Genomic DNA, 24,599 nt, shown 5'->3' with positions numbered 1-24,599 from the left:
GGAGATAATCCTCCAAGCCCAAAGGGAGGTCATCCCAACACGGATCAAAGGGAGCAGGAGGGCACACAAGCTCCCACGGCTCACCAAAAGCATACGGGAGTGTCTCCTAGCTAAGAGGGAGGCGTACACCCAATGGAAAGGAGGGGACTTCACCAGGGATGACTATACTGCAGTTGCTCGGGGATGTAGGGGGGCAGTCAGGAAGGCCAAGGCAGAGATGGGACTGGGACTAGCCTCCCGGTTCAAGGACAACAAGAAGTCCTTTTTTAAATACATAGGGGGCAAAAAGAAGGTTTTGGGTAACGCGGGGCCCTGCAAGACACGCTAGGAAATTTGGCCATCACACCAGACGACAAAGCCAACATGTTTAACGATTTCTTTGCCTCCATTTTCCTGAGCAGGGACCAGAACAGTCACGCTCCCGCAGGGCCCCCCTCATGCCCCAGGGGAGGCACATGTAGGCCAAGGGTTAGTGAGGATCTAGTCCAGGAACTTCTGGAGGGACTGGATGTATTCAAATCAGCCGGTCCAGACTATCTCCACCCTAGAGTACTAAAGGAATTGGCTAAGGCCATTGTGGGACCCTTGGCACAGCTTTATGAGCACTCGTGGTGCTCTGGTGTGGTGCCAGAGGACTGGAAGAGGGCCAACGTGGTTCCCTTCTTCAAAAAGGGGAAGAAGGAGGACCCGGGAAACTATAGGCCAGTTAGTCTTACCTCGATCCTAGGCAAGCTGTTTGAGAAAATTATTCTGCCACATATCCACGAGGGGCCAACAGGGGAGGTCATGCTTAGGGGTAACCAACATGGGTTCATTAGCAGCAGGTCCTGTCAGATCAACCTGACGGCCTTCTATGATCAGATCACCAAATCATCAGATGCAGGGGTAGCAGTGGACATAGTCTTCCTGGACTTTCAGAAGGCCTTCGACACTGTCTCTCACCCTGTTCTCATTAAGAAACTGGGGGGCTGTGGTGTCAACACCCACACAGTCAACTGGGTCACCAACTGGCTGGAGGGCCGCACCCAGAGAGTGGTGGTGGATGGGTCACTTTCGACCTGGAGGGACGTGGGCAGTGGCGTCCCCCCAGGCTCGGTCCTCGGCCCCGCACTGTTCAACATCTTCATCAGTGACTTGGACAAGGAGGTAAAAAGCACCCTGTTCAAATTTGCTGATGACACTAAGATGTGGGGGGATGTGGGTACGATAGAAGGGAGGAATAGGTTGCAATCGGACCTAGACAGGTTGCAGGGGTGGGCGGATGAGAACGGGATGGGATTCAACACGGACAAGTGCAAAGTGATGCACCTGGGGAGGAACAACCGGCACCATACCTACAGGCTGGGAACTCCCTTCTTGTCAGTACAGAGGCGGAAAAGGATCTTGGAGTCATTCTTGATGCCAAGATGAACATGGGCCGGCAGTGTGGGGATGCAGTCAGGAAGGCCAACCACACCTTGTCATGCATCCACAGATGCACCTCGAGCAGGTCCAAGGAGGTGATCCTCCCCCTCTACGCGGCACTGGTCAGGCCGCAGCTGGAGTACTGCGTCCAGTTCTGGGCGCCGCACTGCAGGAAGGATGTGGATAGCATGGAGAGGGTCCAGAGGACGCCACTCGCATGATCAGGGGACAGCAGGGCAGGCCCTACGAGGAGAAGCTACGGGACCTGAACCCTTTCAGCCTCCACAAGAGAAGGCTGAGGGGGGGATCTAGTGGCCTGTTACAAACTAGTCAGAGGGGACCAGCAGGCATTGGGGGAGTCCCTGTTCCCCCGAGCACCGCCAGGAGTGACCAGGAATAACGGTCACAAGCTGGCAGAGGGCAGGTTTAGGCTAGATATCAGGAGGCGCTACTTCACGGTCAGGGCGGCTAGGATCTGGAACCAACTTCCAAGAGAAGTGGTGCAGGCTCCTACCCTGGGGGTCTTTAAGAGGAGGCTAGATGTACACCTTGCTGGGGTCGTTTGACTCCAGTAATCTTTCCTGCCATGGCAGGGGGTCGGACTAGATGATCTACTCAGGTCCCTTCCGACCCTAGAAACTAGGAAGCTATGAAATAGATTTAACGGTGCAGGGAGACAAGGCTTTCTTGTTCCTTTCTCAATCAGTGAAGTACTTTGCCTTAAAGGATCAAATGACTGGGGATAAAATCAGGAAAAAAAAATCTGTCCCTCTCAATCGCATCATCCAGCCCATCATCCCTGACTGAATATTGCCCCATCACATACCAAGGCTCAAAATGTCCTGAAAAGTATTAGAATCAAAAGTTCTCCCCAGTTGTCTGAGAGAGATCCCTAAAATGTCTCATGCCCATGGAAACATTGGAAATGCCCCATGTTTCTGCACAGGTGAGCGCAGAAAAGCAGCAGATATGCAGGTATGACTTAGCTCACACTTGGGCTTACCTGAGGGCTCAGGTCCACATGCCAATCAATCAATCAATGTTGTGTAGATAGCCTTACTAGGCAAGGGCTATTGCAATTGGCTGCTCTTCCAAGAAAGTAAATACATTAAAATGTCCCCTTGCCCATATTCCCTGACCTCCCCCTCTTGCCCAAAAAGCAGCATTGGGGGGCCAGCCTTCCACCTGCTTTTTGCCTAATAAAATTAGCAAACTGTATCTGGGAGAGAAGGGAGAAGAAAAGCACACCAGGAAATCAAACCTCTGAGCATTTTCACTGCAGCATCTGTTGTGGGACAGAGCAAGCCTCAGTTGTGCTCTGAACCACTCCAGCCTTAATTATCAGACCTACACAAGCACTTCACAGTTTGTTTCATGGACAACACTAGCTTTGAGGCAACCCCAAAACCAAGCTCACTGGAAGCCTAACAGAGGATACTTTGGGTTTCCCAGGGCCTCCCGACACCTCCCCAACCGTGCTGCTGCGACCAAAAGATGTGAAGTAGACTAAGGGCACATGCCTGCTTCCAGCATGCTCTTCCTGAAAACTCCCCCATCTTGATGTGCCTCGCTGGGACCCCACAGGACTCCAGCACCAGCATCTTTGGGGCTAAGGGTCCTTAACCTTCTTCAGAGCAGCTCCAGACAACATGACCACACACAGAGCCTGTCCAGAACTACTGGACTTTCTTCCCCCATTCAACTCCTTCCAGAGGAGAGGGACACCAATGTTCCCCGCATCAATAATTCTGCTGAGCAGAGAGGCCCTTTGCTATCATCCTGCTATCAAACAAGCTTTCTTCAGGTCTCTCCCTCCATCTACTGTTCTTTTCTTCTCACTCTTCCTCAAAAAGCCTCGGGTATGTTGCAGCAGAGGCAGACTTCAGGTCGAGTGCTGGAGTTGCACCAACTCAATAGAGACCCCTTCAACCCCTTCCCTCCCCAGGCTGCTTTCTCCCAGCTGTGAAATGGAGCCACTCTTTACCTGCTGCTCCAGGCTACCTTGGAGGATACCAATTTCACAGTTCATGCCACTCTCCTAGCACCCTGCTCCTGTTCCCCTGTGATTAATGGATCACTGGGAGAAGCAAGCAAACATTACCCTGCTGTACTAACAGCCCACAGGATCCCTAAGAGCTCCTCTATAATAGCATGCCTCATTTATATTCAGAGGTTTCTCCTCCTGCTTGGCTTCTTTAAATTTTTTAAAAATTTTAAACAAGAGGAAAAAGGGAAAGAAAAATCTCATTCTACCCAATCCTGCACGTGGTTTGTTGAACTTGGACCCCTCTCCAAGCTGCACCCCATGTCCCCACGGCAACCCAAATTGACAACTGAAGCAATCAGCTTCACAAAATGGGGTGATCAAAGCAAACCCCAAACCCCAGTGCGGGAGCTGTCCAGTCAGAGCCTAAAAGGCAATTAATGCATTAATTAGGACTGTTTATGTCTCCAGAAAGCAAAGATTTTCCCCAGCATGTGTTAAAAAAATGACAGCATTAAGTCACAGCAGGCATCACTACAAAATTACAGGACCTGACGGCATGGCATATACATAATAACCCCAGCAATTAAAGCCCCCAATTCAGCAAGGCATTCCTATTCAGTAAAGCACTTTAGCACTCGCTTAATTCCCATTGATCTGAGTTAAGGACATGCTTAAGTGTTTTGTTAACTAGAGATGGAGTTAAGCACTTGCTTAAATGCTTTGCCAAATTGGGGTCTATTTCTTAAAGTGCAGAGTTTTGCCTTTTCTTTTTTTTTAATTTAAATTTGCAATGGGACCTTTCAACCAGGAATCAATATGCTACTTGGAATATTCTAAACAGCATCCAAGTGGACACTCTCACTCTATTTTTAATAGGCACTTGTAAAACATGAGGAGCTTGCAGAGATCAGACCCAAGGCAGGCACAATCAAATAAAACTGAGGCCTATTAAGGGGAGCCTCCAGATATCACACTGAGGCTGTGCTTCAGCTTAACCTCATATTGAAGCAACAATTTGAACCAGCATTTTTTCCCCCCCTAAAGGTTTCCAAAGCCTTTAATTAATATGTTGACTCCCCATTTCACTTCACCTTCTCGCACTCAGCAGCAAGTCTCAGCTGGAACCTGGGTGCACTCAAAGTCTATTCTTACTCCACACTTTTGCCAAACTCTTCCTCATGTAGAGGCTTTCTATACTACTGGAAATATGCCACATTATACGGTAGAGAGATTGGCCCCCTCTGCATGTCACCCCCAGTTACTTGGCTGTTTTCCCAATGCTTGTTGTCTCGCTTGTACCCACTTGAAGTGTTGCTGCATGGCTCATTCCCCTAACCCATCACTTGGACCAAATTGCCTTTCTCTTTGCATCCCTCCACTGCCTCCAGCCTTTTTCACATCAAGTGCAAGTTCCTTATCTGCCCTTCCAAGGCCCTTCCTAACTTATTCCTACTTATCTCTACCTATTACCTTCCATTCATTATCAAAAGGCAGACACCTGCCTCCAACCAATGCACAAGGCTTGCCACTTCCCACTTTTCAAGTAAACACCTTGATGCTTTCTCCTCTGTGGCCCCCCATGCTTGGGAGAAGCATCCTGTAAATACCTGCATCATCCCCCTTTATATCCAGCTTTAGCACCCCATTTTGCTGTGAAGCCTGCAGAAACCTGAAAGCAGAGAAGCTGATGGCATGTTGAGACTCGCTGATTAGCACAGCAACTCATCCGGTCTCACTGCTCCCCTGTATGCCTGTCTGTATCCCTCTGCTGTCTCTTGCCTTATACTTCAATGGCAAGCTCTTGTATAGAGGAACTGTGCTCCTTTTTCTGTGTCTCTATAGACCTAGCTCAATGGGGTTTAGGTACCACAACAGCAGAAGCAAGAATTAATAAGGGTGTCCTATTTTAATTCCTTTGTGTGTACAAGTGTCTATCATTACTCTAGTATTTGAGCTCCTCACAATCTTTGATGTGTTTATCCGCACAGCACTTCCATACAGAGGAAGGGCCATGCTTGTCCCCGTATCTATAGATGGGAAGCTGAAACACAGATTTCAGCTTATCCCACCACCACCGCCACCAACCCCCGCCCCACATACACGCCTCATTGCTGAGGGAAAGAAAAAAAGTCTTAAACGAGGGCTGCTTGACTGCCGGTGCAGAAGAGGAACGAGAGAGTAGAAGTTGCCGTGAGAAACTTGACATGTCTTGGTTTTTCTGTTCCACTTGATTTAAACATGTTTCTCCCTATGCCTATTACAACGGCACAATGAACACGGGTGACATTATATTCCAGGGTTTCTTCAGTAAACCAGCAAGTGACAACAGACTTTTGGCAGAGGAAAATACAGATGAAACTTTTGAAATGAATTTAAAAAAAAAATGTTTCTGTGCTAAAAGCCCTTCCCCCAAGTCTAAGTAAGAGGGCATTCAGCCCAGAAATCTGAAGATAACTCTATTTTCAATTTTGCTTTGCAGGTCACCTTTGAATTCACTTAAACTTGCTTCATTTCCTCCAGCCCCTTGTAACTGATGCCGCTTGTCGGTAACATCCCTGGGCCTAATAGCGCTTCCAGAGATGGGCTGAACTCAAAATTCGCTGCCACAGAGGACTTGCTCCACAGGAAAAAGCAGAAATATTCATTGGTTACCACCTGAATGAGCAAGGTAATACTGACAAAGAAACACAATGCTCCTGCTCCTGCAAGACAGGATGTTATTGGTAAAGACAAGAGATAAAGGTATTAAAAGATACCAGCAACTAAATTAGGGATTCCCAGCGGGTTGCAGCTTTAGGCAACAGCTCTGAAAGGGGAAGAAAAGCTGGAAATCATAAGCAGAAATCATCAGCAATGCTGCTTCTCATCTACTTGGAGAGATGAGTTACAATCCAGGATGGAGATTGGTCACAGAGTTACAGAAAGAGATAGGGAAGATGTCAAAGAAAGATTTGAACGCAATCTCAGGTTGAAGGGAATAAAATGCCCCATAACCTAAGTTCACCAGACACCTGAAGGGAGCACAGAGCCCAGAGAAGCACAGTCCGCAAAGCCACAAATCAGTGCCACAGCTCTCAAACCTACAATGCAAAAAAGAGTGGAGATCATCCAAGCCTGTTCTCCTCCTAAATGAGGAAGATGGCAACTCAGTCCTTCCAATGCAGACTCTGAAGACCCTATCCCCAGCCCATCAGGAAAAGGTGCCTGGCTAAAAGGTTAGTTAGCACTTCCAAAATACCCCTTCTTAAAACCAAACCAAACCAAACCAAACCAATCCCTGCTTATTGTTCACATTTTCCTCCTATAAAACCGTATGCACTGGATTTTCTTCTGTCTAAATCATCTAGTCTCTATGCAATGTCACCAGGTCAGTTCTTTTCCTGCTACAATTCTAATTTAGTGTACTTTAGGTTTTCTGCTTTTTTTTTTTTTTTTTAATCAAAAATGATTTTGCTTAACAGCAATAATGTTAATGAAACTGGTACAGTGTATCCAGATTACAGTCTGCTGCTTGGGAAAAATAAACATCTCATCTTTGCCCTGCTGTTTATCTGTCCCTGGCAGAGCCTGGTATCAGGTCAGAACCTGTAATTTCATTAACTTTATCACTCAAATGCGCTTGTTGCTCTATGTCATTATTCAGTGCATTGCTCCAGTGTTTGTCTGAACTGGGCTTCAACTTCAGCTGCTCAGGTAACACAGGGGGAGCTTTTTTTTTTTTTCTGCTTGCTGTCAAGGTGCTGTCTATCGGGGTATCTTTGGTCTATTGTGTTGCATTCACCTATCATTTAGGGGAATGGGCATTTCTAAATAGCACGCAAAGCCTGGCAGAGGATTCTCCATTGGCCTGAACATTGTATGCAACCAGAGTCCTCCATGAAAGGGGCCAGCATGCCTCCCCTGCCTAATCAAATAACTGCAAAGCTCCACACAGGGAGAAAAATGCTACTGCTCATGGGAAGCACAATCGATCCAAACAGCTTGCAGCTGTACCATGTGGCGCACAGTTTCCTAACAACAGGAAAAGCTGCCACCAGCTTGCGGCCCCAAAGCCCGACTGGATCGAAGGCAGCACCCCTGGGTCAGAGTTCATTGCGCTCAGCATTCATCAAAGCCCTTATCCCCAAATCAATCACTCTTGCACCGCACATTGCTCTCATTGCATGCCAGTGTGCATGTGAGAAAGCAGCAGGAACAGCACACGGGGGCAGAATAGGAACACCTGAGCTCCCCCCACAATTTGCTATCTCCAGCAATTAATGCGAGGGACTGACACTTGAAAGAGGCTTTTGTGACAGGCTCCATGTCAGTGTTTGTAGCCTATTGGCAAGTCCCCGCAGATACCTTATTAGTGCCGCATTGCAAGAACTCCAAGTAGCATCTCCCTCTCCACCTGAGATCTGGAAGAGCATCACACGCAGACAAAGCATGACAGTTTGCTTGCTACAAGGTAGCTTCAGGGAGCAGGGTGAGCGGTGAAGAGGAAGAACAGGGGACCAGCCATACTAATGCACAAAGACTTTCCTTGGTCATCCAAACTCCAGGAGGGCAGCAATATCTTCCCTATGCCACAGCATGAATCAGTTAGTGAATTCAAGGATCTGAGGATCTGGGGAGAATAAAAAGTTCTACTGAACATGTTCAGAATAGCCAGAATAGCAAAACAGTAGATAAAACTGGATACAAAAATATCCCTCTAAAGACTCAGGCTAGGGTATGTTGAGTGTTTGCCACTACCCTGGCAGTTAATGAAGTAAAAAGAGTAAAATAAATTGATCTGATATTGGGCCAAATCATTATGTCTGGGACTATCAAGAGCACCACTGCATCAACGGGCATCTGAAGAGATGCAGAAAGGCAAAACTGGGCAGCTCCAGAGATCGTCTGACAGCTGAGAGCCGAGACACTTGATTCCAAAGTGCCAGATGGGCAGGTAGCCATGCCATCAATAAGGCCAAATGGAAATGATAACAGTACAGTTTCACACACCCCTGAATATCTTCCCTCGTTCTTCATCAGCATCCTCAACTTTGGCAGTCATTTTCACGCTAACTAGATTCACAGGTATTTCCATTTAAAATGTGTGAAAATCTACATAACTTCTAGGTCTTTCCTTCCCCCAACTCTGCTATTACAGTTTAAGGCCACTCCACTGGGTAAAACATGGAGGAGGGTAATTTAAAACAAAAGTTTATTACCTTAACTGAACCAGTGGTAAGATCTGTTTACATAACCCAAGGCGGCTAGAAGTCTACCAGCATCTCTAGCAATGAGAACAAGCTATTAGAAGTCATACATTGGGGAAATTCTCCAGTCAATGTAAAAGGTACTTTATCACCGACTCCTGAAACCTTAGTAGAGTTTAATATTCTGCCTTATATCTTGTTTACTATTATGTTCTGAAGAGTATTGAAAATTCAGTTATTTCTGTCTTAACCAACTCATACAATCCTAAATAATTCATAAAAAAGCAAAACAAAGAAAAGAATGCTACAGAATAAAACAAAACAACACAAAATAAAATAAAATAAAGCAAATTCAGGCATGCAAAGGACTCTCAGTGCAAAAGACTGGGGAATCATTATGTGAGCACTGCAAGTCCAATATCAACCATGCGCACCCAACTACAGGTGCTTAAGAGCTGCTTTGATGATACCTAAGTGCCAATCTATGAACACTGGGGCATCTACAGACTCATTTGAACACCATAATAATAATAACGCTTTGCAATCAAAGTGTTTTTTATGCCGGATTATTTAAGCCTCAATTGCTCTGTGGACACTGTGGCACAGAGTTTAGAAGCCTGATTTGCAGAGAGCACCCACGGCTCTCCCTACTTTCTCAGCATCTCTGAACATCTGATCCTCAGTGTTTTTATCCAAGGCAACACAGCAAAAGAACCAGACCTAGGACTCAGACTTCCTAAATTACAGCCCACTGCATTAGCTAGACAGCACGAAGTGCTTAGGTGATCTAAGACAGTAACTGAACTCCTAATGTATTAAAAGTAACCCTATGCTTTACTGGGTTCCCTGGTAGATTGAAAGTCTATCCACGCCCTAATATTTTGGAAAAGAAAAAGGTGACCTCTTCATTTGAGAAGCAAACCTGTGCAGCATTATCATCTACTCCTACCCTAGCTATCTCTGTAGTCACTTAGCAATTACAAATAATGTATTTTGGCTTTTGTTTATTTGAATGCATTTTGCAGTGTGTTGCAGGTTAACAGTACTAAATGTTTTCTAATGACATTTCAATAAGCGGATGTGGGTGTTACAATTTTGGAGAGACAGACTTTAAAAATGCAGGCAATCAAATGTGCATTAGCCTAAGCACTCTGGGGAAAGCACTTTCCTTTCTGTACAGGAGAAACAAATCCCACCAATTCTGCAATTTTGCAAGGTCCACCTTCAAACAGGTAATGCCTCCAGAAAGCACACAGCCAGCAGGAGAAGGGTAGGGGCAGGGTAGCTGGCTTTGAACTCGTCTCTTCCAAGCTTCATTTCTCCCACCACAGGAGCAGAACTGCATGAACTGGCAGTGCGAGCTTTATTTTAGATTAAGAGAGCAATTAAATAAAGAAGAGCCAGTCTATTCTCCCCTATATTGGTTTTTATATTGCCATCATGACTGGAGTGCCTGAGCGCCTTCCAACAGTGTATTAAGAGACATCACTAATCTCTGTCATGTGTCTCTCTCTCTCGTCCTCTTCCCCAGAAGTCATAGACCTTAACACCAGATACCCTGCTGTTCCCATCTCTTTGGCCTCTGGATACCCTCAATAGCTAGCAACAGCTGCCTAAAAGCTCTTCTTCTAAATGTACAGAAGGCAGAAAGGCTGCACCCAATCCCATCACACTCAGATGTACCCATATCAAGCCATTCGCTGGTGACTGCAATGTCCCAATCCATACCTATATGTCATATAAAAGGAGCCATCACAAAGAGCTTTGACAAAGATTGCAATGCCCCAGAACTCTCCGTTTTGGCCCTTGGTTCACCAGGGGCGTCATGTCACAACCGGATCTGTCATCCACAAGGCCAGCAGGAGACTGGTCCAACTTACAGCTCCTGAGGGGCAGCTTTACTTTGCTTGACTCTGGCCTCCTACACCACAGCTACTTTCCTCTGGGATGCAGAACATCTGCCCCAATTTGCTTGTGTAGCAGACAGAGCTCCCTTGGCAACTGTCAATCCATGGATGACACCATGCAAAGCCTCTGACAAGCATGAGCCTCAGCACCTTCAGAAAGAGATGTACAATACACTGCAGCCTTCTTGCCTGCCCAGAACAGCATCAACGCGGTGCGTGCGAAGAATAAAATAGGAAAGTGCACAATTTAGCATATCCCTGGCAGAGGAAGGAGTGAGGTGCTGACCTGAGACTCTGCATGCCTTACTCTGCAACAAGTCATTGTGTGAGGTTGGACAAGTTATTTAGCATCTCATTCCCATCTCTAGAATGAGGATAGTAGCACTGACCTGCCTAGGATTAACATATCCAAGACTATGATCTGATCCAATGTTAGACAAATAGGGGCCATAACCAAGCTAGAGAGCTATAGAGTGGTAACAATTCCAGGAGACAGATTACCATAGGATCTGGGTTGGGTTTGGGTTTTTTTGGAGGGGGAGTTCAGGGGGCAGATTGTTTATTTGTTTGTTTAAAAAACAAATGCTGGGTTGAAACCTATACCATGGCTAAAATAAAATAAGCCACAGAAAGGATCTCACTTTCTCAAGTGTGCCAGTGCCCCTCTAGCTGCATCTGTATTCAGTTCCACAACACACTTCTGAAATGCTGTGTCTAACCTCATGAAGGCTTTTTTTGTATTTATTACATTTAGAGTCTCCTAAGCTGGCCCTGTGGCTTTGGCTGTGGGTGGTGACAGGGTTGTCTCAGCAGCCAAGCAAACAATAAGCCCAACCTATTTTGCTGCTACTAGAACATGCAGCCTGGTGCAACAAACCCACCTGGTATCATCAGGGCACAACAGGGTCACTGAGCCACACTGGACCATAGGATGTATCTGATAATCCCTTTGTTAGATGGGTGTAACACCTTTGGTATAGGAAGAATAAAGTTTGGCCTAATTAAAGCCTCTGTGCTGACACCCAACCGAGGTGGGAAAGTCGCACATCTTGTGGTGCTATTGTTTCTGTCTATCAGGATGCAGAATTCAACAGCTGTCTCCGCACTGCCAGACAAGTGTAGCACTGTGCCACCAATGGCACAGCTCCAGCAGTATTATCATCAGCATTATTATTTATAATGCAGAAGTGCCTGTGGCACACCTTCCTAGACCAGGGCAGCACTGCGCTGGGTACTGCACAAACACAAAGCAAAAAGATGACCTCTGCCATGAGGTTGGTAACCTATGGCATAAAAGGCGAGACAAGATCTCCATCTGCATTACAGCTTCCACCAGAACCACCATGTTACACAAATAGAGTTGCAGCTACTAAGCTCTCCAACACAGCAAAATTGTCTGTCTGTTAGATCATGCTGTGAAGGCTCTTAAACTCATTTGGAATAGAAGGCTTCAGACCATCTTTTTTTTTATAGAAACCGATGCAAGAGAAAATATAGTAAAATCCATAAAAAGCCGCAACTCTGCAGGCCACCTACACATTCTGGTGCCTTGCTCTACTTGCAAATCACATGACTACTAAACAGAATTGGTAAGCACGTGGAATTAAAGAACCTGGTTACCTGAGAGCAAAGAGCTACAGCTTTATTCCTGGCACCCACACACACATCATCTCTACCCTAGAGAAAGGTGCCTCAGTTTCCCCATCACTCTCTGTGCCTCAGTTTCCCCATCTCTCTCTGAAATGGCACTATCATTACTTACCTCTGTGTATACCAGGGGTAGACAATCCCTGGCATGTGTGCCAGAGCATGACACGAAATACCATTTTACTTGGCACTCATGCCTTGGGAAGGGGCTGGGACTGCACTGCCACAACAAGGATAGGGGCCCTCGCTGCTCCCCTGCCACCTGCCCCTGGCACGCCAACATCTTACAAGTCGTGGCTGTGGGTGTTTTTGGCACTTGGCCAAAAAACATTGCTGACCCCTGTTGTAGATAGGTTAAGGAGGGCATTGCTTGCAAAGTAATCTGAAGCTGAAAAGCTTTGTAAAAGGTTAATCTGTGTTAGTCAACAGCCTGCCCTTCTAAGGGAGCACCCTGCAAGCACTATGAAGAACGCGAGGATCGGGCTAAGTGACAGAGGTTGGACTCAGGCTAAATGACAGCAAGCCTGACATTAAGGACTGAGTCGCTACAGAGAGGATATGCTACACAGAGCACAGAGGTGCTAGCACGAACCACAGTAGCAGCAGAATCAGAGGCTCAGGAAGGGGGCCCCCCTTCAAAGCCAAGATCAGTTAGAGGCCCAAGGTGGAAACAAGCATGATCGAGCAGCCAGGCAAGTAGTGGCTCAGTTCTCTCTCTCTTTCCATAAAGCATTGCAAGCTCAGTGCCCTGCACTGTAGGTGAGTGAGAAAAAGGAGAGCAAGGCCATACAGGCAATGGCTGCCATCCAGCACCACTGCAATCAGCTGCCTCCTTGCTCATCCATCACCTCTTACTGACCCCCCAGTGTATTCGAGGAGAAGCCGCACAGCCCACTAATGTTTGCAGGAAGGGAGGAGGGGCTAAGTAAGAAGGCAAAACGCAAACCTTTCTTCTCGTAGTCAGGCCTCTCCTCCCCGCCCCTGCCTAGGCTCTCCAGAGTTCGGGTCACTTGGCTGCCAAACTCATCCTCCCGGGTGCTGGACTCTGCCCGCCGTGGGTTCTCATCCTCGTCCTCGTCCTCGTAGTCATCCAGAATAGGGGTCTCGCGGATGGGCATGCCGATGACAGAGTTGTGGGCTTGCAGGCGGGAGTTGCGGAAGCTCTCCCGGGCCTGCGGCCCCAGCAGCACTGAAGGGATGTAGTGGATCTCGTGGGTGGCCTCGGTGCTTGCACTCTTCTGGGGGATCCGGCGACGCTTGTGCCAGCGCCTCTGGGCATACAGCGCTACTGTGAACACCAGCAGGAGCAAGAGCAGAGCAATCAGGCCGCCCTAAAGCAAAATGAAATAATAGGAATTAACGGGGGCTCTGAACCTACATCACTGCCCTGTCCCAATCCACAGGGGACAATGACAGCAGCACGCAGGAGACCCATCCTCCCACCCCATTTCTGGAGCACCCTTTCAAGCCTGAGGAGCATACAGCACTTTGCACACTGCATGCTGTTGGGGAAATGCTTCCCTACTCCTGAAAAGCAGCCACCTCTGGGGTGAAGACAGGAGCCGGGAATCTAAAGTGCACAGGGCACAGAGAGGGGATGTTCAGCCAAGGACAAGTGATAACTGTAGTCAAAAGAGGGTGAAAGAAGTTTGAGGTCCCAGCAGGACAGCATATTGTCAAAAGAGTTCATTTAAAAGACTGTCTCACTGCAAACAGCAACACACACCACTAAGCTGTCATGGGACAGAGGCCACATTACTACAACTCCAGCCATCTACTCTGGCCATTTGGACGCCACAGTCACAAGTGCTCCTACTCAAGCCAAGACACAACAGAACAATAATCTAGGAGTACAGCAAGACAAAGCTGTGGCAAAATGCCAAACCTAGAGCAAGCCCCCAAATCAGATGTACGACCACTGCTCTACAGCACGCTGCCTAGCGGCGCTGCACTGCGGAGATCACCTCAGCTATTTCTCTGGTTCCAATCACTTCATGAGCCAAATCACATTTCTTCATATATTTAACCCCATGCCATCCTATCAGGCAGGGCCATACCAGCCACTCCACTGAGAAACTGAAACACAAAGGCAAGGGGAAGTCTCTCTACCCCACAAAAAAAAGTTGGCTTTTCAGCTCTTAACTAAAACAGCAAGGAAGGCAAGGAAGCCTAGGTTTTAACTTAGTTACCAGCTCAAGTTCAAGCTGATAGAGTAAAGCTGGGGTTGAACTGCTGTATCTACCCAGGGGTAAAAAAAAATAGTTCACCACTATTTTAAGGCAAGGTTGCTAACCCAGTGCAAAAACACATTCTCTTTTTGCAGCATTAACATGTCCACAGTGACTTGCTCAGGGCAGCCAAGGGGTATGAACACATCATGACTGTGAAGCATGCCATACTTGATCTTCAGGTGCTAAGGCCCCAAATGGAGACAACACAGCCATCCCACAGCAGTACTAAGCTTCTGCTGATAAGCAAGGCCAACACAGTAAGATTACTGTCACAGGTCACACACTGCTAAGGTGAATAGAGCAGGCATGTGTTGCTTCCCTGTGCTACTCCCCTCCCCAGAGTGGCCAGGAGGCATCCATATGTCCTCACACAAGCCCAGAAAGTCTGCAGTAGAGCAGGGAATTGAACTCAGCTCATGACATGGCATGCTAACCACTGAGGTACCCGACCACCATGTCATCCTTCCTGCAGCTGGTCCCCGCACTACACAGAGACCCTCCTGCGCAGTTCATGGGTCTCATTTTTCTCTCTCCAAGCCAACAGCGAGCTTATCCATTGCATTACTGTTCTTTAACGGTGCTGACAGATGGAGGGGGGCAGGGGGAAAGAGCACTTTACTGGAAGAGGAACCGCATTAGTTTGACCAGGCTCCCCAGTCTCTGTATAGCTGATGCGCTTCAGCAAGGGTTTTGGTGCTTTTATCTAATAGCTGATTCAATCAGCCATTATGCAAAAGTGACAAAAAGCCCCACTAAAGCATGTGAGCTATACCGATGCTGGGCAAGCCAGGTCAAACTGGCACGATTCTCCTCTGGGTATACGCTACACTCAGCCCAGGGGCACACCAAGCTGAAAATAAGTAAAGAGCTCAGGTTTTTTTTTCTATAAGCACCCCATATACTTCTTTCTTCTTGTTGTCACCACAGTGTCTGAGCACCTTGCAGACATCAGATCACTGCTTACAATGTTGCCTGAGAGACAGGACAGCTGTGGCAGCTGAAAAGTATGTATGTGTGATAAAAGTGCTTGCTGAAGGCTCTACGAAGATTAGACCAAGTGGGGTTTTTTTTCTGTATTTGTTTAGATATTAAGCTATAAGTTGCTGCTAAAAGCCTAATTGTTTAAGATGTTGTGAGGTCTTGTATAAAGTAAGGCCTAGTAAATTTAGCAAAGCCTAGAAGTAGTAAAGCCCTGTGGCACAGTTAAAATTACCTTATCAAAGGAATGCAAGGCGTGTACTGCTATTGGTCAGTTTCAGGACAGTTGAAGAAAAAGGAATCTAAGTGGTTGTACATCATCAGTGTCTTTCAGAAGCTATAAATTACCTGAAATATCTGGAAACCATTGAGAAGGAAGATGCAGCTCTGTGAAAAGGATTAGTTAGCTGTTGCCTGGATAAGTGGGCCCATGGGCCCCAAGGAGCCCAAGAACTGCATCCCAGAGTCCTTCCCCGGCACCCCTCAGACAGCGTTGTTCGGGGACACCTGACCTCGTTGAACTTTGCAGAACGAGAAGCTTGCTGTGTATCAGGCATCAGAGGGACTGCCGATAAGTTGCCGACATGAATGGCTTGTGTCTGTCATCATTTGTCTTGTTACTACGCATAGTTGTGTTTTTCTTAAGTCAATAAATCTTTCTTACCTTTCTACCCCAACCACACTCTCAATCTAAACCCTCCACGGGTGGCCAGGACAAACAGCAATGCTCCTTCTTGCAGATGAGAAACTGAGGTACCAATAAATTTAAGGTCACACAGGGCAGGTACAGCTGGTGAATCCAGCTCTCCTGCTTCCCATTTCAGTATCTTAGCCAGAAAGCAACCCCTTCAGAGCTAGGTCATGTGTAACCTGCTGATAGCACACACTATCTATGCCACTGCTTTTAGGAACAGTGGGATAAATTAGTGTAGCTTGCTCCTAAGGCAGGCCATTGCTTGCAACACAGCCACTGTCAGTCCTCACAGCTGCCAATGTGTTGCAACCCCAAATGCTGTTTGCCCCACCACTGAACTGCCACTGATATGCCCCATTACCAAACTGCTGCCAACATCTTGGCTTCATGGGCCAGGTGGTATTGCCAGGCAGGCCAGATGCAGCTTGCAAGTCATAGGTTGCCAACCCCTGGTCTATCGGAAAAAATAACTGTCTTCCTGGTGTAGTTACATCCCTAGCATGAGTCTTTAAGTCATATGGAGAAGGCAGGACCAAAGAAAACATACGCTACCACTCCCCATGACACACTTATTCTAGAGGTAAATACCAGCATGCTCTCTGAGGCCGAGAGGAGACATGTGCTTGGCATTTTGAAGCCGCTCTGAATCTCTCCGCAGTTCACAGACAATTTCATACTGTGGCGGACAAGTAAGCCAGGGTATGTAAATCTGGAGTGGCGTGAACAATCGAGGCTTTGCAGCGTGACGTGTAACTGCCAGAGGTAGGGGGGACCGTTCTTTCAGAAGAAGTATGCCCAAATCCAAGAACTTTAAACAGTGTGGAAGAGACTAACACATATTTCATCTGCATTCCATGCAAAAGCACTGCACGTGCATGGAGAGGATCTGAGACTCAAGAAGGATAATCTATAAAAAGCTAGTGTCTAAAAACACGATTCACGAGAGGAGTTCGCCTGGGAGGCAGCCAGTCAGCCAATGGCAGCTGGATGGATTCGGCTGAGCTGGTTGCTGCGCTCGCAGAGTGCAATCTTTGCATGCGCTGTGAGCAGGTGCCATCATAATTCAGTCATGCTCAACTTAGAAAGGCACCGAGGAATACGCGCCAGAGCACAGGAAGCAGATGGCAAGATACTGTGTACAGCCACAAGCCCCACACACTCGCGCGTGGCAGATCTCTGGGGGGCACGCACACCCCCTGCACACTCGCTTGCAGTGTGGCGGTGTCACTCCCGCACCCACAAATTCATGTTCTCATATGCATGGTACAAATGTCCTGTAGGTGGGGAACTGTCCCTTCAAGAGGTACTTGTAAGTCAGTCAGAACCACCCATACTGTGGCTCAGAGGTTCACATTACAACCCCGATCACAACTCAAGCCATTAAATAAAACAGTCCCGAGTCAGACACCTTGACTCTGAGTAACTGTAGAACACCACACTTCACTCACTAACCCACGTGGAGGACCTCTGGAAAACACCCAAGGAGCTCAAATATGTGCATGTGTATGGTAGATGGTGCTTGCACTGTTCATCATATCCAGCAAGTCATTTGAGTCCATGTACACCTGCAGGAGAAAGGTCCATTCACAGCTCAGGAGATTTGCACCTCCACAAGTTGCACCTGATTTCTGGAGCCCCGTGCAATGGAAATTCTACTTGCCCCTGAGCTGGCAAGAGAAATAGAAGGCCAGGGTCCCTTTTAGGACAGAGACTGAGATTACCGAGCTCCTGTTCAAAGCCATGGGATGCAGAAAAGTGCCAGGAAGCGTTGGTTTGGCTGGGAAGGGTGTGAAACAGCTCTCGTTGGCCACTCAACTGTTGGAGGCTCTACCCACATGAAGGGGGTCTACCACACATAGATCTTGCCATGACTCCAACAGCCACTTGCCTGAAGCAAGGAGGTGGTGGGGAAAGAAGGGAACAGGGAGGGATAGCTTCCTCAGCCCAGCCCAGCTGCAGAGGCCTCCAATTTTCTGTAGAGAATGACTTGGCAAATGCAATATGGCATCTCTCATTAGGATTCCCTCCCTTCTCCCCTCCCCAGCCTCATCTGTTTTCTCATTTGGTCCCATAATTGACACTAATAGGAAGAAGGGCTCAGGGAGGCGGAATGACTTTGCTCAGTTCGACTTTCCCAATTTAGCTGACAGCTTCTGTCAAGAAACATAACACTTTAGTGGCCAGGCGAGGCTCTGGGAGCTCCGACTGGGAGATGGGCACACCAAGGGAGCACTACCGACTTCATCATCATCATTACTATTTGTTTAACTGTAGCTCCTAAGAGGATTGTCACAGACCAGGAGCCCAGTGTGCCAAGCACTGTGGATGCCTCTTCCTTGCTTAAAATCAAGGGAGACTAAAGGCCTTCAAGTTTTAAAGAAAGGAAATCAATTTTCTGCTTTGTCTGTGCAGCCGTGAGGGATGATAAAGTTCTGGGCAATACTACACAACGGGCAGCAATGCGTACTGGGGTAGATTTCTGCAAAGCCATTTATGAGAACAAGGAGTTTACATCTTGGGACTTGCTACAAAGTCACCTGCAACACCTCACCAATTTAACCAGGTAGCTAAATGGATTCCCATGGCATGACTTGCAGGAATAGCAGGGCAGTGACACTGTGAAGAACTCCAGACATACAAGCTCCACATTGCACAAGACAGAAACCCTGTGTATCCTGTGGTCATACAGATGCAACAGTGGTAGCCTGGGAATACTTCTAGAGTCCTTCCCACTGAACTGTCTGACTATAGTATCACACAGTTTTTCCACAGCAGCTCTCAGCCTACAGGCTCAGAGTGGCCCCTAATGTGCAATGCTCATTCAGTCAGTTAGGATAGCAGGTCAGGAGGCAGGAAAGGAGGGGACACTTTCCTGGTAAATAAAACAGAGCTGTGAGTTGCCTGAGATGGGAGGGAATTGTCAAAATAGAGCGCTCCCCTAACCCTTCAGTCCCATAACCAGCCTAAAGCATGGAAAGCCCAATACAGCTAGCATTAACCTAGGTCTTCACCTCATGGTCTTGTTCTGAAGCATCTTCCATTATCTTCTGGAGATTTCAGTCTGGAGATCTTGCATGGCAGTTCAGGAAATGCACAGAAGGAGCTTTCCATTACCCCAGCTCTGTGTAACAGCATGTGCATGTCTAAATGCTGGTCCTGGAAATCTCCAACCTGCCGCCCCCCAACTGTTTTCCCTCCCCACTCCCACACGCACACACAGGCAATGCCAGTTATTAGCTTAGGAGAAAAGATATCATCTGATCAGAATCCAGCTTTCCAGTTCCTTGGCTGAAAAACTAAGCTGGGAAGGTAGGAATGGGGCTGCTACGGATGCTTTAGGCTAGCAAAGGCTCTGAACTGCTCAGTTCCATACCAAAGCCTACTTTATATTAGGGTTTCCCACTCTACCAGCAAATACTCTAGGTGCAAGTATGGCTTTTGCCAGGAAAAAAAAAACAAACATTATTTTGCTAGTTTAGTTTGTGCCAAGCTTTCTGAATGGACTTCCAGTAGTGTCCACACTGGGATTTGCCCTGGTATAGAAAGGCCTTTAGAAAAATAACTCATCTACATCACCCAAAATTACTAGATGAGCAGAAAAAAAATTAGTGTAGACATTCCTCCCTCACTCACACATACCTAGAGCATTAATCATCCAAGTGCATTTGAATCACCAAAGGACACCTACGTCACAGAGCTTCCATGTTTGCTCCTTCATTTTCACCGCAAGAGTAAGCAATCCCCCATGTAAGGAAAGAAGTCACTCCCTCTCCTTCTCTTGCCAACACATACATAGACAAACTTTCCTTCTCCCTGCCTATGGCTAAGTACAGACAATCTAAAAGCCCAATTCCATCTTCACAGGTTAGTCTAAGCTGCATAGACTGAACTGATAAGCAAGTGAACAGACATTCACATTTGATTCTGGAAATGCAACCACACACCTACAGTGACCCAGGTCAAAAGCTGGGGGGTGCTAGAGCATGCCTTCCTGCTCAGCTGGAGCAGAACGCTTGAGCCAAGTCTAGCCCACCCACCCTGTGAAAGGAGGTGTGCAGGGAAGTGCAAAGCATCCTGGGATGCTGGAGAACTGCAAGTTAACTTGAACTTGGATGGGATCTGAGACAGAAGCTCAATAAACCAATTTAACCTAAATCAGTTAAGTCTGATCCTACATCCATCCAGGTTTATCTTAAACCAGTTTCAGCCACTTTGAAAGTGGTTTATGTGAACTGAACTTCTGTTGTGTTACAGATTTGAACTGGTTTCCAATCATTTCCACCAGTTTGTGTGTTACTTCTGTCCCTAGGCCACAGGTCTGTGACAGAAGGAGGTCTTGGCAATAAGAGGACCCATGGACACAGGAATTCCTGTCACTGAAAATGCTCTTGTCAACAGGCCCCAGTGAAGGAAGGAGGGATCATATGTGAAACTGAGCTGAACCATAAGTGGAAGAGAGACTATGCTGAATACATCCTCCAAGTCCCTCTTCCCACTACACCTGCTCCACCACACTGTAACTGAAGAGAGGAAACTTAGCCCCAAAGGCTAAGATCCACGATCCGTGGTGTTAGTAGCGGGAAGAGCTGTCCAGAACCAGCATAACATTTTCTCCCCCTGTACTTGGAATAGCCACTGCCCCTTGCACTACAGTACAATATACTTGACAGGCTCTCTGGGTTTTCATGACCTTCATGGCCAGGCTGCCAGCCCCAAGTCAGGCTGGTAGGGATGAAACTGCTTCCCTGTGGGCTCTGCATCACGCAGGTGCTGGAAGCCATCCCATCTCATGCCATGGGAGCAGCACAGAAGCAGCCTCTTTCCTCACACCGCTGCTGCTACCTGTCCCCCTCGCTGAGCAGCAAGCACTTTCAGAAGGACGGCTCATTTTCAACTCGTTCTCTTCGTCCCTGACCCCTGTGCCAACAGCCGCTTGTTTAAACACAACGCACACATGCAGAGAGATCTTCCTGAAGAAAAAGTCAAACTTAGGAGGCATTCAAGCCGGCCTCATTTTAATCTATTTTTCATGTTAAATTATCCAACTGAGGGAGCGGGAGAGAGAAAGGGGAAGGGAGGGATAATATGAGAAATGTTTTATTTGACAATGTGTCATTCGGAAACTGATTATTTCTGTCTCAGGGCTTTTTAATATTCCCAAACAATGGCCGAGCCGCAAGGGGATTTGGTATTCTAAGACTGGATTTATAATACTCTGTTCTGCAGTGATAAGAACACGGGCCTTTAATCCTCTGAGCTGTGAACATGCATATTCTCCTGCGTAATGTCCTTCTCACTGCACTCCTCTGTGCCCCTGGAGTCAGCCAAGCACCAACAGGGACTGGCAGAGCACACAGGCTCACAAGTGCCAAGATGCACATTGAGCTCGCTCCTTGGCTGTCCAACCCAAAGGGATTACAAAAGCCTTCCCAAAAGCTGCACCTGACACTAGCTCTCTCCTCTGCTTGATGCCTGAGACAAAGGTGAACGTGCATGAAGTCATAAGGGACAGGCTTTCAAGTCAGGCCCCAACGTGTCCAGGACATGTTGAGTCAAGCCATGTGACTCCACATTACCAAGACATAGCAAGAGTGGATAAAAGCACTGCCTGTCACTTCAGGATACTCAGAAATGCTGGCAACAAACTGAGTTCAACTGGGACAGAGGTGTACAGGCAACAGGATTTGAGAGCTGGGTTCACCAGGGGCATCTTAGAAAGGGTGGACGAAGTTATTCAGATCAGCACTGGGAAAGGAAAAAAGTGAAGCCCTGCAGCTGTAGTCATCCTAAAGAAACTTAGCCCACAGTCATTTTGAACCTGATAAAAGGTTTCTCCAGCAGATGGTTGTTGGGCCACATACAAGAGAAGCCATGATATACAGAGGTTGTGACAAGGGCAACCAGAATTTAAGAGGGCAAAAGCTTACCATGTACACAAAATGCAGCTTTTATCAAGGCTCAGTAGTGGATGGAAGAAATGGGAGCAGATCCCCAGTCCAAATGAGAAAGCAGCAACACTTCCCAAGACAACCGGTGAGAATATGGGCATACATCTCCAAAGGGATACTTGAGAACTGCCCAATGGCAAGGTGATTCAATAGCAAAGCCATTTTTAGAAACACTACAAAGATCTAGACAGATCAGGGATACAGCACAGTTAATCTTAACATAAGCACCATAAACATGTCCAAAAGGAGCACAGGCCACCCACGCATGACCTGTGCCTTGGGGTTAAAGGCTTTCCTTCTCAACAAAGGAGGCTTTCCTTCGCTGAGTCAACAAAGAGAAACAGTCCCTACAGTTGTGCGACTTGCACTGAACTCTCAATCTATTTTGCGGGGAACTGAACCTTCAGAATAGGAGCGGGCACAAATTCTCCTTGCAGGAAGACAGTATTCAAAACAAGGGACTCAGCAGAAAGTTGCTCCTTCCCCACCCCACTTACACACTCGCATGCAATGGGATGAGGTGGTGTCAGAGCTCTCAGAGCAATCTAGGCATCCCCCTTGTCACTCAAGAGTGACTTCCCTGTTGCGTGCCCTGGGCCTCCACTTCACTCTTCCTCAGACTCTGCTGATCTTTGAGCAGGTCCCTATGTTTAACATCCCTTGTTTGTATACCATAGCTCCTACAGCAAAGCCAATTTGGCTGGGCTCCTTGCAGAAGCCTTTTCTCCCAGGAGCTTTGCAACTAGACAATGTGCAACAGCGACACGCTACTGCCTTTTCAAAACAAAGTATTATTTATTTGGCAAGCAAAGCACAGTAGTCAAAGGAGCAGGTTACAGTAAAGAAGATGGCCTGCACGTGACTCACACCTAAACTTCAATCTCACTTTGCAAGTTGTGAGTAAGTCCCGCTAAGCCTGGATACTCCTGGGAGACAGAAGAGCCCCTGCCAGACTCGCTTCCAGTTGCTGCTGCCTGCTCCGCTACTCTCATTCCTTTGCAAGCAAGAGTATTTAACAGTTTCAGAGCTCTTAAATCTCAGGGCTCAGGCAAGGGGCAACTAGCCTGGGTGTCCTAGTGAGAGCCAAGAAGGCAGGCATTCCCCAAGAACTAGCTCCCTCCAGCTTTCAGGACCTTGGGTAGTTTCTATAGAGTCATCTTCCTTGGATATTATTTCCTGTTTGTTTCCTTTTAAACTCTATAGCATCACACAGAATAATGTCAGGCAGGAAAAGTCCCTACGTCGTACACCTTGGCTATTCTTTTGCTCATTTTAACTTACTGTGTACCCCTCTTAATATCACACAACAGTTAATACCCTACTTTGTGCTTACAACCAACCAAGAAAGACAGGTAACCAGTTATTTCACCACCTACTCAGCATTTGGCAAAACTGCACCATCCCACTTCAGGGACAGCCCATATCTCTGATCCCCATTGGTCTCAAAGGGCTTCCACAATATCACACAGAAGGGTAATCAATTCCTGTTACCTGGTGTTAACTGATACAATTGTTAATTCTGCTGCAAGCACTCCATAAATACTTGCTCCAGCAGCAAATGTTTGTTCATGGTTGTGATTCAAAGGCTGAGATGTAGGGGAAAAAAACCCAAAAAACTAGAATTAAATGTTTAGAAGCTTCTACACTAGCATTTACGACTGCATTCAGTGGTAAGTGATCAATTATCTAGACTAAAAGCTGTGATTAAGACCAAACCTATGGAGAATGCATATCAGTTTCCTGTTTTTGACATTGTACTTCTGCATGCATTGTCCCCAAAATTACATCAACTTATCTGTTTTCACCCCTTAAATGTCCTTCAGTCTCTTTCCTTCCCAGGTCTTGGCCCAGCTGTGCCTACATTTGCATCTTTATTTTTTTTTTTCTTAAATGCCCCAACCCCTAAAACTCCTTTAGCCCAGAAAGAGCAGGAGAGTCTATCCCACTACTAGTCCTTCCAGACCGGTGCTCCCCACAGCAGTACCACTGGTAGAGCTACATCCAGTGGTAATTTCAAAGAAAAACATTGTAAGTTATTTTTGTCCAGATCCGGTGCATTAATTCACATTTTTATCAGGACAGTTATGTAATATGGGATTCTCTACCTGCACTGGCCACCTCCTTGGGACCCTTTTGTATTACTGCTTTGTTTTCCATCTTTGCTGCACCTCTCAATGTAATTTCTTCTGCAAAGCTTAATTAAAGTGCTGTTTGCTCCTTCCTTCAGATCATTAATGATGATAAATAAGATGGATCCCTGCAAAAACCTTTCAGGCTGCTCTTTCTCCTACACACTGCCATTTATCATGACCTTCTTTGCACTCTGTCATTTCTGTATCTTTCTGGGTGTAGGAGATTCGTATTTGACATTAGCTTCCTCAAGCTCTAGAGAAAGAGCAGGCCAAGGGAAAAAGATCCAATAGTGTATTCTTCTCTTACAGCTGCCTTTTGAAATTACCACCAGACCCTCAATGTTCCCATGCCATGACTCCAGATCATGACACCGAACAGCATGGAAATACATTAGCAGCACACAACTGTTCCCAAGACTAACAACACTCTGCCCTTCTGCAACTTTTTTCACCTAATGAGCTCACAAGAATTTGCAAACTCTACA

At 47.0% G+C, this 24,599-nt stretch overlaps 1 protein-coding gene across 2 annotated transcripts in view; it reads right to left on the bottom strand.

Annotated features, from left to right (window-relative positions):
• The window catches only part of ASTN2 (astrotactin 2), a 598,062-nt gene that overhangs the window by 430,106 nt on the left and 143,357 nt on the right, over window positions 1-24,599 (bottom strand). For both annotated transcript variants that reach the window (XM_090021411.1, XM_090021412.1), the window contains exon 3: window positions 13,078-13,462. In XM_090021411.1, the coding sequence (XP_089877537.1) occupies window positions 13,078-13,462 (385 nt within the window). The remainder of the gene's footprint in view (window positions 1-13,077; window positions 13,463-24,599) is intronic.

The sequence above is a fragment of the Crocodylus siamensis genome, chromosome 11 (assembly GCF_052110815.1).
Source record: "Crocodylus siamensis isolate JL-2025a chromosome 11, ASM5211081v1, whole genome shotgun sequence".
Taxonomy (NCBI): Eukaryota; Metazoa; Chordata; order Crocodylia; family Crocodylidae; genus Crocodylus; species Crocodylus siamensis.
The sequence above is the reverse complement of the archived record's forward strand: the minus strand, read 5'-3'. Positions and strand labels throughout refer to the sequence as shown.